The 13,250-nt window shown below is 41.3% G+C and overlaps 1 protein-coding gene across 1 annotated transcript in view; it reads left to right on the top strand.

The window, feature by feature from the left end:
• The window catches only part of ClC-b (chloride channel protein 7), a 106,508-nt gene that overhangs the window by 19,396 nt on the left and 73,862 nt on the right, over positions 1 to 13,250 (top strand). The window contains exons 4-7 of the mRNA XM_071689324.1: positions 4,144 to 4,342; positions 4,586 to 4,695; positions 5,725 to 5,868; positions 9,573 to 9,750. Of these exons, the coding sequence (XP_071545425.1) occupies positions 4,144 to 4,342; positions 4,586 to 4,695; positions 5,725 to 5,868; positions 9,573 to 9,750 (631 nt within the window). The remainder of the gene's footprint in view (positions 1 to 4,143; positions 4,343 to 4,585; positions 4,696 to 5,724; positions 5,869 to 9,572; positions 9,751 to 13,250) is intronic.

Here is a 13,250-nt window from a genome sequence, read left to right as displayed (position 1 = left end):
TATCAGGGAGTGGATTTGGCAGTGGATGGAACCATGGAAGCAGAAGTGAATCATAGGGTAGGGGGAGGGGGCAAAAGTCCTGGGAGCGTTGAAAAATGTGTGGAAGTTGAGAACATTATCTTGGAAAGCAAAAATGGGTATGTTTGAAGGAATAGTGATTCTAACAATGTTATATGTTTGCAAGGCGTGGGCTATAGATATTTGAAGGAATAGTGATTCTAACAATGTTATATGTTTGCAAGGCGTGGGCTATAGATAGAGTTGTGCGGAGGAGGGTGAATGTGTTGGAAATGAGGTGTTTGAGGACACTGTGTGGTGTGAGGTGGTTTAATCGAGTAAGTAATGAAAGGGTAAGAGAGATGTGTGGTAATAAAAAGAGTGTGGTTGAGAGAGCAGAAGAGAGTGTTTTGAAATGGTTTGGTCACATGGAGAGAATGAGTGAGGAAAGATTGATAAAGAGGATATATGTGTCAGAGGTGGAGGGAACGAGGAGAAGTGTGAGACCAAATTGGAGGTGGAAAGATGGAGTGAAAAAGATTTTGAGTGATCAGGGCCTAAACATGCAGGAGGGTGAAAGGCGTGCAAGGAATAGAGTGAATTGGAACGATGTGGTATACCGGGGTCGACGTGCTGTCAATGGATTGAACCAGGGCATGTGAAGCGTCTGGGGTAAACCATGGAAAGTTGTGTGGGGCCTGGATGTGGAAAGGGAGCTGTGGTTTCGGTGCATTATTACATGACAGCTAGAGACTGAGTGTGAACGAATGGGGCCTTTGTTGTCTTTTCCTAGCGCTACCTCGCACACATGAGGGGGGAGGGGGTTGTTATTCCACGTGTGGCGAGGTGGCGATGGGAATAAATAAAGGCAGACAGCATGCATTATGTACATGTGTATATATGTATATGTATATGTGTGTATATATATGTTTACATTGAGATGTATAGGTATGTATATTTGTGTGTGTGGACGTGTATGTATATACATGTGTATGTTGGTGGGTTGGGCCATTCTTTCTTCTGTTTCCTTGCGCTACCTCGCTAACATGGGAGACAGCGACAAAGCAAAATAAATAAATAAAATTAAAATACGTATGTAAGTAGGAGAGATGGCCAGAGAGCATTATTGAATTACGTGTTAATTGATAGACATGCGAAAGAGACTTTTGGATGTTAATGTGCTGAGAGGTGCAACTGGAGGGATGTCTGATCATTATGATATCTTGTGGAGGCGAAGGTGAAGATTTGTAGAGGTTTTCAGAAGAGAAGAGAGAATGTTGGGGAGAAGAGAGTAGTGAGAGTATATGAGCTTGGGAAGGATACTTGTGTGAGGAAGTAGCAGAAGAGACTGAGTACAGAATGGAAAAAGGTGAGATCAAAGGACGTAAGGGGAATGGGGGAGGACTGGGATGTATTTAGGGAAGCAGTGATGGCTTGCGCAATAGTTGCTTGTGGCATGAGAAGCATGGGAGGTGGGCAGATTAGAAAGGGTAGTGAGTGGTGGGATGAAGAAGTAAGATTATTAGTGAAAGAGAAGAGAGAGGCATTTGGCCAATATTTGTAAGGAAGTAATGTAGATGACTGGGAGATGTATAAAAGAAAGAGGCAGGAGGTCAAGAGAAAGGTGCAAGTGGCAAAAAATAAGGGCAAATGAGAGTTAGGATGAGAGAGTATCATTAGATTTTAGGGAGAATGAAAAGATGTTTTGGAAGGAGGTAAATAAAGTGCGTAAGACAAGGAAACAGATGGGAACATCAGTAAAGGGGGCTAATGGGGAGGTGATAACAAGTAGTGGTGATGTGAGAAGGAGATGGAGTGAGTATTTTGAAGGTTTGTTGAATGTGTTTGATGATAGAGTAGCAGATAGAGGGTGTTTTGGACGAGGTGGTGTGCAAAGTGAGAGGGTTAGGGAGAATGATTTAGTAAACAGAGAAGAGGTATTAAAAGCTATGCAGAAGATGAAAACCGGCAAGGCAGCGGGTTTGGATGGTATTGCAGTGGAGTTTATTAAAAAAGGGGGTGACTGTATTGTTGACTGGTTGGTAAGGTTATTTAATGTATGTATGATTCATGGTGAGGTGCCTGAGGATTGGCGGAATGCTTGCATAGTGCCATTGTACAAAGGCAAAGGGAATAAGAGCGAGTGCTCAGATTACAGAGGTATAAGTTTGTTGAGTATTCCTGGTAAATTATATGGGAGGGTATTGATTGAGAGGGTGAAGGCATGTACAGAGCATCAGATTGGGAAAGAGCAGTGTGGCTTTAGAAGAGGTAGAGGATGTATGGATCAGGTGTTTGCTTTGAAGAATGTATGTGAGAAATACTTAGAAAAGCAAATGGATTTGTATGTAGCATTTATGGATCTGGAGAAGGCATATGATAGAGTTGATAGAGATGCTCTGTGGAAGGTATTAAGAATATATGGTGTGGGAGGTAAGTTGTTAGAAGCAGTGAAAAGTTTTTATCGAGGATGTAAGGCATGTGTAGGTGTAGGAAGAGAGGAAAGTGATTGGTTCTCAATGAATTTTAGTTTGCGGCAGGGGTGTGTGATGTCTCCATGGTTGTTTAATTTGTTTATGGATGGGGTTGTTAGGGAGGTGAATGCTAGAGTTTTGGAAAGAGTTTTGGAAAGTATGAAGTCTGTTGTGGATGAAAGAGCTTGGGAAGTGAGTCAGTTGTTCGCTGATGATACAGCGCTGGTGGCTGATTCATGTGAGAAACTGCAGAAGCTGGTGACTGAGTTTGGTAAAGTGTATGAAAGAAGAAAGCTGAGAGTAAGTGTGAATAAGAGCAAGGTTATTAGGTACTGTAGGGTTGAGGGACAAGTCAGTTGGGAGGTAAGTTTGAATGAAGAAAAACTGGAGGAAGTGAAGTGTTTTAGATATCTAGGAGTGGATTTGGCAGTGGATGGAACCATGGAAGTGGAAGTGAATCATAGGGTGGGGGAGGGGGCAAAAGTTCTGGGAGCGTTGAAAAATGTGTGGAAGTCAAGAACGTTATCTTGGAAAGCAAAAATGGGTATGTTTGAAGGAATAGTGGTTCCAACAATGTTATATGGTTGCAAGGCTTGGGCTATAGATAGAGTTGTGCGGAGGAGGGTGGATGTGCTGGAGATGAGATGTTTGAGGACAATATGTGGTGTGGGTTCGTTTGATCGAGTAAGTAATGAAAGGGTAAGAGAGATGTGTGGTAATAAAAAGAGTGTGGTTGAGAGAGCAGAAGAGAGTGTTTTGAAATGGTTTGGTCACATGGAGAGAATGAGTGAAGAAAGATTGACTAAGAGGATATATTTGTCAAAGGTGGGGGAAACGAGGAGAAGTGGGAGACCAAATTGGAGGTGGAAAGATGGAGTGAAAAAAATTTTGAGTGATCGGGGCCTAAACATGCAGGAGGGTGAAAGGCGTGCAAGGAATAGAGTGAATTGGAACGATGTGGTATACTGAGGTCGACGTGATGTCAGTGGACTGAACCAGGGCATGTGAAGCATCTGGGGTAAACCATGGAAAGTTTTGTGGGGCCTGGATGTGGAAAGGGAGTTGTGGTTTCGGTGCATTATACATGACAGGTAGAGACTGAGTGGGAACGAATGTGGCCTTTGTTGTCTTTTCCTAGCGCTACCTCACGCACATACGGGGGGAAGGGGTTTTGATTTCATGTGTGGCAAGGTGGCGACAAGAATGAATAAGGGCAGACAGTGTGAATTATGTACATGTGTATATATGTATGTGTCTGTGTGTGTATATATATGTATACGGTGAGATTTATAGGTATGTATATGTGCTGTGTGTGGACGTGTATGTATATACATTTGTATGTGGGTGGGTTGGGCCATTCTTTCATCTGTTTCCTTGCACTACCTAGCTAATGCGGGAGACAGCAACAAAGTATAATGAAAATAATAATAATAATTATAATAATAATAATAATAATAATAACAATAATAACGATGATAATAATAATAATAATGATAATGATAATAATAATAACAATAATGATAATAATAGGTAGATAGATAGATGCAGTGATTGTTCAAGGTTTTCATGGTAAAGAAAGTCTGATGATATCCAATTCTCAAGTAATATCATTCTGTTGATTGAAATTAGTTTTCACAAGCCAGACAAGTTTTATGTATACATTTCTTTTCAGAGTTTGGATTATGACACTTGTGTTAATTCTGCATGGCTCGATGAAGAGAGAACTAAGGGATATACATTTGTTGTGAAGAAAGATGCTGCCCGTTGGCTGGTAGTGTTGCTAACAGCCATTTTTACTGCATTAATAGCATGTGCTATTGACATCGCTATTGAGACTCTCTCTAAATTCAAGTACATGTGGTTAAAACAATGTATCCTTTTTTTTACTACTTTTGTTTGCTAAGTCTCATCAGTAGTAGGCTGGTCTTATAGATAAACTGGTCAGTAAGGTAAAGAGATTGATTACTAATATGGTATAATGATAGATATAAGTTCATTTTAGATTGCTTTAATGATAATCTTATGCACTCAGCCACTGTATTTCCTTTACCTTTATCTTCCTGCTTCTAGAGTCCTTTCAATCTTCTATTGTGTTTCCTAAACTTCTTCATCAGATACAGATTATAGTGTGGAAAACAACACCTTAATCATCCCTTTTTTATTGTGGGCTGCCTTAAATGTTGGACCAACCCTAGTAGCAGCTTTCCTTGGATCATATGTGGAGGTATGTTGTCATTTCTATATTTGATACAATATAGGGAAGTGAAGTTATTTGCACTTGCTGATTAGTTAATGTCTGATATATCATAGGCATTCTCACCCTCAACTTTTGCATGAGATATACATCTCCATGTTGTTTTAGAGAAAGTCTCCATTTAACATGCTCTCAGATTAAGATTTAGGGAGGACATCTTTATTAGGTAAGAGTGATATAGGAAGAGCAACCCTTAAAGACTTCCCTTCATACTGAGTGTTCTCTTCTCCATTTTGGATTGGTATGGTCATAATATTTTCTTCCCTTATAACATGATTATTTTTCTAAAAAGCAATACATAGAACAGCAGTCAGGCACCACATGTTTACTATAAGGTGTGTGATAATAGGTAATGGGAGAGTTTGGAGTCTTCTTTGGCAAGTGCATTACAGCATGTAAGACTGAGGAGCTAATACTCTCCCAGTGAGCATCACATCATGGTGTTCTGTGATTAGAATTTGGGTTTGTCAGAAATTGACTTCCTTTGTTAAGGTCACTTCAGAATGAAAATTTGATACCAGCCTTGAGTTATCTGATTTTTAAGGAGGGGAAGTATGTCACTGAATCATTGAAATGAGTGTCTACTTTGGCAGTGGCCTCACTGTAAATGATCCTTACTATGTATAGGTGAGGGAGTTGTAAAGAGTTCATATCTCAGTATGCTCAGGGATGGAAATGTTTATATTTATATTTTTAAATGGATTACTGAGAGATGGAGAATCAAAGAAGGATAATAAGTACTGCAGTGCAAGTTGTGACTAAAAGATGGTATTTGGCCTGTAAACTTTAAAGATCAAGGTTTGCTCATGAAAGTATAAACAAATTAGAGATCAGAAACAGAAAACCAAATATTTGGACTGTATATATTTTAGATAGAGAGTACTAGAATGTGGCAGAACACTAAGTGGTGCGACAGTGAAACAAAATCAGCTCATGTCTAAATAACATTTATTACTTCCATTGGTCTTCTTTTATAGTAACACACTTATCTCTCTGTAGCCTGTGGCAGCTGGAAGTGGGATCCCACAAGTGAAGTGTTACCTAAATGGTGTGAAGGTGCCTCGAGTTGTGAGAATAAAGACCCTAATCAGCAAGGCCGTTGGGGTCACCATGTCAGTTCTTGGCGGGTTGGCTGTGGGCAAGGTATTAAGAGTGTTTTGATGCTTCCAAAGGCATTCTGTTCTGTATATATTACCTATACTTTGTTCCTACTGTCCTAGTGAGACATATACTTTCAGTTACCTCTATATGCCCTTGTCTTGATCACAACAGCTACATTATTTTAATCCAAAGAATATTCTCCTGCTTTACATTTTACAAAGAGCTGGGGAATCATGTGTATTTACCATTGCGTAGTTGACAAGGTTAGGATCTGGATGAGTGAAATGTGAAACTGTACAGTTAATACATCCCATGTATACATTCCATATAAATAAGAAAGGAGTTAAAGACAATAGTATAAAGAACAGGGTAAATACCAACATAATCAGCTCCTAAAAGTTGGAACAGAAGAAACAAAGCTCCTGTGACAAGATTTAGCCGGTATGGTAGGCTGACACAAAGCACACACCAGAAGAGCTTTAGTAGAAGGTTTATTCATCTGCTCCAAATGCTCCCTTGCCCTTTGCGAAAGCAGGAGAGACAGGGTATGCAAAAGTTATTAATTTTTAGATAGATATGTTGAGGTGTAGATAGACAAATACACAAAAAAGTAAATAGATACCTCTATTGCTGATAACTGTAATAGCAATAAACTACCTCATAATGGTAATTCTCATGAAACATTGGGGTCTCAGAATTGGAGTGAAACACTAATACTTTTTTTTTTTTTTTTTTTTTTTTGCCGGTCTCCCGCGTTTGCGAGGTAGCGCAAGGAAAGAGACGAAAGCAATGGCCCAACCCACCCCCATACACATGTGTATACATACACGTCCACACACGCAAATATACATACCTACACAGCTTTCCATGGTTTACCCCAGACGCTTCACATGCCCTGATTCAATCCACTGACAGCACGTCAACCCCGGTATACCACATCGATCCAATTCACTCTATTCCTTGCCCTCCTTTCACCCTCATGCATGTTCAGGCCCTGATCACACAAAATCTTTTTCACTCCATCTTTCCACCTCCAATTTGGTCTCCCACTTCTCCTCGTTCCCTCCACCTCCGACACATATATCCTCTTGGTCAATCTTTCCTCACTCATTCTCTCCATGTGCCCAAACCATTTCAAAACACCCTCTTCTGCTCTCTCAACCACGCTCTTTTTATTTCCACACATCTCTCTTACCCTTATGTTACTTACTCGATCAAACCACCTCACACCACACATTGTCCTTAAACATCTCATTTCCAGCACATCCACTCTCCTGCGCACAACTCTATCCATAGCCCACACCTCGCAACCATACAACATTGTTGGAACCACTATTCCTTCAAACATACCCATTTTTGCTTTCTGAGATAATGTTCTCGACTTCCACACATTCTTCAAGGCTCCCAGGATTTTCACCCCCTCCCCCACCCTATGATCCACTTCCGCTTCCATGGTTCCATCTGCTGCCAGATCCACTCCCAGATAGCTAAAACACTTTACTTCCTCCAGTTTTTCTCCATTCAAACTTACCTCCCAATTGACTTGACCCTCAACCCTATTGTACCTAATAACATTGCTCTTATTCACATTTACTCTTTAACTTTCTTTCACACACTTTACCAAACTCAGTCACCAGCTTCTGCAGTTTCTCACATGAATCAGCCACCAATGCTGTATCATCAGCGAACAACAACTGACTCACTTCCCAAGCTCTCTCATCCACAACAGACTTCATACTTGCCCCTCTTTCCAAAACTCTTGCATTCACCTCCCTAACAACCCCATCCATAAACAAATTAAACAACCATGGAGACATCACACACCCCTGCTGCAAACCTACATTCACTGAGAACCAATCACTTTCCTCTCTTCCTACACGTACACATGCCTTACATCCTCGATAAAAACTTTTCACTGCTTCTAACAACTTGCCTCCCACACCATATATTCTTAATACCTTCCACAGAGCATCTCTATCAACTCTCTCATATGCCTTCTCCAGATCCATAAATGCTACATACAAATCCATTTGCTTTTCTAAGTATTTCTCACATACATTCTTCAAAGCAAACACCTGATCCACACATCCTCTACCACTTCTGAAACCACACTGCTCTTCCCTAATCTGATGCTCTGTACATGCCTTCACCCTCTCAATCAATACCCTCCCATATAATTTACCAGGAATACTCAACAAACTTATACCTATGTAATTTGAGCACTCCCTCTTATCCCCTTTGCCTTTGTACAATGGCACTATGCACGCATTCCGCCAATCCTCAGGCACCTCACCGTGAATCATAGATACATTAAATAACCTTACCAACCAGTCAGCAATACAGTCACCCCCTTTTTTAATAAATTCCACTGCAATACCATCCAAACCTGCTGCTTTGCCGGCTTTCATCTTCAGCAAAGCTTTTACTACCTCTTCTCTGTTTACCAAATCATTTTCCCTAACCCTCTCATTTTGCACTCCACCTCGACCAGAACACCCTATATCTGCCACTCTATCATCAAACACATTCAACAAACCTTCAAAATACTCACTCCATCTCCTTCTCACATCACCACTACTTGTTATCACCTCCCCATTAGCGCCCTTCACTGAAGTTCCCATTTGCTCCCATGTCTTACACACTTTATTTACCTCCTTCCAAAACATCTTTTTATTCTCTCTAAAATTTAATGATACTCTCTCACCCCAACTCTCCATTGCCCTACTTTTCACCTCTTGCACCTTTCTCTTGACCTCCTGCCTCTTTCTTTTATACATCTCCCACTCATTTGCATTTTTTCCCTGCAAAAATCGTCCAAATGCCTCTCTCTTCTCTTTCACTAATACTCTTACTTCTTCATCCCACCACTTACTACCCTTTCTAATCAACCCACCTCCCACGCTTCTCATGCCACAAGCATCTTTTGCGCAAGCCATCACTGCTTCCCAAAATACATCCCATTCCTCCCCCACTCCCCTTACCTCCTTTGTTCTCACCTTTTTCCATTCTGTACTCAGTCTCTCCTGTTACTTCCTCACACAAGTCTCCTTCCCTAGCTGACTTACTCTCACCACCCTCTTCACCCCAACATTCACTCTTCTTTTCTGAAAACCCCTACAAATCTTCACCTTCGCCTCCACAAGATAATGATCAGACATCCCTCCAGTTGCACCTCTCAGCACATTAACATCCAAAAGTCTCTCTTTTGCACGCCTGTCAATTAACACGTAATCCAATAACGCTCTCTGGCCATCTCTCCTACTCACATACGTATACTTATGTATATCTCGCTTTTTAAAAAACCAGGTATTCCCAATCACCAGTCCTTTTTCAGCAAATAAATCTACAAGCTCTTCACCATTTCCATTTACAACACTGAACACCCCATGTATACCAATTATTCCCTCAACTGCCACATTACTCACCTTTGCATTCAAATCACCCATCACTGTAACCCAGTCTTGTGCATCAAAACCACTAACACACTCATTCAGCTGCTCCCAAAACACTTGCCTCTCATGATCTTTCTTCTCATGCCCAGGTGCATATGCACCAATAATCACCCATCTCTCTCCATCAGTGTGCATCTAATACCCAGTTATTCTTCCATTATCATGTGAAGTATCCCTAACCCTAATTAAATTTATCATTCACTGTCTGCCTCTCCTCTTCATACTTTTCCTGCACTGACACATTTTTCATATGATAACAATAGAAAAATAATGTTGCTGCCCTTTCTTTGACAGGAAGGTCCCATGATTCACTCTGGGGCTGTCATTGCAGCAGGTGTATCCCAGGGGAAGACCACTACACTCAAACGTGATTTTGGATTTTTTGAGTACTTTCGTGAGGACCATGAAAAGCGAGATTTTGTTTCCGCTGGTGCTGCTGCTGGTGTTGCTGCTGCCTTTGGTGCCCCAGTTGGTAAGTTCAAAAGGCATAAACACTTTTATTCTATAGTTTTTATTTACCCATGAAGTTTCTGATTTTATTAGATGTAAGAAATGAGATTGTTTCTTATTGCATTTACTCCTGTTTGGTGTCACAGATTCATGATCTGCCATATAATTTGAAAGAAATGTTTTTTCAGAGACTGCTTTCTCCCCAATTTTTTATTTGTATTCCATGCTTTTATTTTCTTGGATATTCCTTTTTCTTTTCACTCATTATAAGTGTACCCATTTGTTGACTGCTTCACTTATTTGTAATACAGTAAACCCTCGATTTAAAAGACTGATGGGGAAAGGGTTGTCCACTAGTGCTGAAAGTCTGTTAAATCAAATGTAACCTATTTCTGTCCCACATTTTAGTTCACACATGATGGTGGGCACCTGGCACCATGGGAACATTTGCCTGGGGATAGGGGATTAAGAGTACTTCCCACACATTCCTCACGTGTCGTAGAAGGCGACTAAAGGGGACGGGAGCGGGGGCCCAGAAACCCTCCCCTCCTTGTATTTTAACTTTGTAAAAGGGGAAACAGAAGAAGGAGTCACGCGAGGAGTGCTCATCCTCCTCGAAGGCTCAGATTGGGGTGTCTAAATGTGTGTGGATGTAACCAAGATGAGAAAAAAGGAAAGATAGGTAGTATGTTTGAGGAAAGGAACCTGGATGTTTTGGCTCTGAGTGAAACGAAGCTCAAGGGTAAAGGGGAAGAGTGGTTTGGGAATGTCTTGGGATTAAAGTCAGGGGTTAGTGAGAGGACAAGAGCAAGGGAAGGAGTAGCACTACTCCTGAATCAGGAGTTGTGGGAGTATGTGATAGAGTGTAAGAAAGTAAATTCTAGATTGATATGGGTAAAACTGAAAGTTGATGGAGAGAGATGGGTGATTATTGGTGCATATGCACCTGGGCATGAGAAGAAAGATCATGAGAGGCAAGTGTTTTGGGAGCAGCTGAATGAGTGTGTTAGTGGTTTTGATGCACAAGACCGGGTTATAGTGATGGGTGATTTGAATGCAAAGATGAGTAATGTGGCAGTTGAGGGAATAATTGGTATACATGGAGTGTTCAGTGTTGTAAATGGAAATAGTGAAGAGCTTGTAGATTTATGTGCTGAAAAAGGACTGGTGATTGGGAATACCTGGTTTAAAAAGCGAGATATACATAAGTATACGTATGTAAGTAGGAGAGATGGCCAGAGAGTGTTAATGGATTACGTGTTAATTGACAGGCGTGCAAAAGAGAGACTTTTGGATGTTAATGTGCTGAGAGGTGCAACTGGAGGTTTTTTTTTTTTTTTTTTTTTTTTTTTTTTTTTTTGCCGGTCTCCCGCGTTTGCGAGGTAGCGCAAGGAAACAGACGAAAGCAATGGCCCAACCCACCCCCATACACATGTGTATACATACACGTCCACACACGCAAATATACATACCTACACAGCTTTCCATGGTTTACCCCAGACGCTTCACATGCCCTGATTCAATCCACTGACAGCACGTCAACCCCGGTATACCACATCGATCCAATTCACTCTATTCCTTGCCCTCCTTTCACCCTCATGCATGTTCAGGCCCTGATCACACAAAATCTTTTTCACTCCATCTTTCCACCTCCAATTTGGTCTCCCACTTCTCCTCGTTCCCTCCACCTCCGACACATATATCCTCTTGGTCAATCTTTCCTCACTCATTCTCTCCATGTGCCCAAACCATTTCAAAACACCCTCTTCTGCTCTCTCAACCACGCTCTTTTTATTTCCACACATCTCTCTTACCCTTATGTTACTTACTCGATCAAACCACCTCACACCACACATTGTCCTTAAACATCTCATTTCCAGCACATCCACTCTCCTGCGCACAACTCTATCCATAGCCCACACCTCGCAACCATACAACATTGTTGGAACCACTATTCCTTCAAACATACCCATTTTTGCTTTCTGAGATAATGTTCTCGACTTCCACACATTCTTCAAGGCTCCCAGGATTTTCACCCCCTCCCCCACCCTATGATCCACTTCCGCTTCCATGGTTCCATCTGCTGCCAGATCCACTCCCAGATAGCTAAAACACTTTACTTCCTCCAGTTTTTCTCCATTCAAACTTACCTCCCAATTGACTTGACCCTCAACCCTATTGTACCTAATAACATTGCTCTTATTCACATTTACTCTTTAACTTTCTTTCACACACTTTACCAAACTCAGTCACCAGCTTCTGCAGTTTCTCACATGAATCAGCCACCAATGCTGTATCATCAGCGAACAACAACTGACTCACTTCCCAAGCTCTCTCATCCACAACAGACTTCATACTTGCCCCTCTTTCCAAAACTCTTGCATTCACCTCCCTAACAACCCCATCCATAAACAAATTAAACAACCATGGAGACATCACACACCCCTGCTGCAAACCTACATTCACTGAGAACCAATCACTTTCCTCTCTTCCTACACGTACACATGCCTTACATCCTCGATAAAAACTTTTCACTGCTTCTAACAACTTGCCTCCCACACCATATATTCTTAATACCTTCCACAGAGCATCTCTATCAACTCTCTCATATGCCTTCTCCAGATCCATAAATGCTACATACAAATCCATTTGCTTTTCTAAGTATTTCTCACATACATTCTTCAAAGCAAACACCTGATCCACACATCCTCTACCACTTCTGAAACCACACTGCTCTTCCCTAATCTGATGCTCTGTACATGCCTTCACCCTCTCAATCAATACCCTCCCATATAATTTACCAGGAATACTCAACAAACTTATACCTATGTAATTTGAGCACTCCCTCTTATCCCCTTTGCCTTTGTACAATGGCACTATGCACGCATTCCGCCAATCCTCAGGCACCTCACCGTGAATCATAGATACATTAAATAACCTTACCAACCAGTCAGCAATACAGTCACCCCCTTTTTTAATAAATTCCACTGCAATACCATCCAAACCTGCTGCTTTGCCGGCTTTCATCTTCAGCAAAGCTTTTACTACCTCTTCTCTGTTTACCAAATCATTTTCCCTAACCCTCTCATTTTGCACTCCACCTCGACCAGAACACCCTATATCTGCCACTCTATCATCAAACACATTCAACAAACCTTCAAAATACTCACTCCATCTCCTTCTCACATCACCACTACTTGTTATCACCTCCCCATTAGCGCCCTTCACTGAAGTTCCCATTTGCTCCCATGTCTTACACACTTTATTTACCTCCTTCCAAAACATCTTTTTATTCTCTCTAAAATTTAATGATACTCTCTCACCCCAACTCTCCATTGCCCTACTTTTCACCTCTTGCACCTTTCTCTTGACCTCCTGCCTCTTTCTTTTATACATCTCCCACTCATTTGCATTTTTTCCCTGCAAAAATCGTCCAAATGCCTCTCTCTTCTCTTTCACTAATACTCTTACTTCTTCATCCCACCACTTACTACCCTTTCTAATCAACCCACCTCCCACGCT

The sequence above is a fragment of the Panulirus ornatus genome, chromosome 46 (genome assembly GCF_036320965.1).
Source record: "Panulirus ornatus isolate Po-2019 chromosome 46, ASM3632096v1, whole genome shotgun sequence".
Taxonomy (NCBI): Eukaryota; Metazoa; Arthropoda; class Malacostraca; order Decapoda; family Palinuridae; genus Panulirus; species Panulirus ornatus.
Note: the sequence above shows the minus strand (reverse complement) of the source record. Positions and strands in the feature narration are given on the sequence as shown.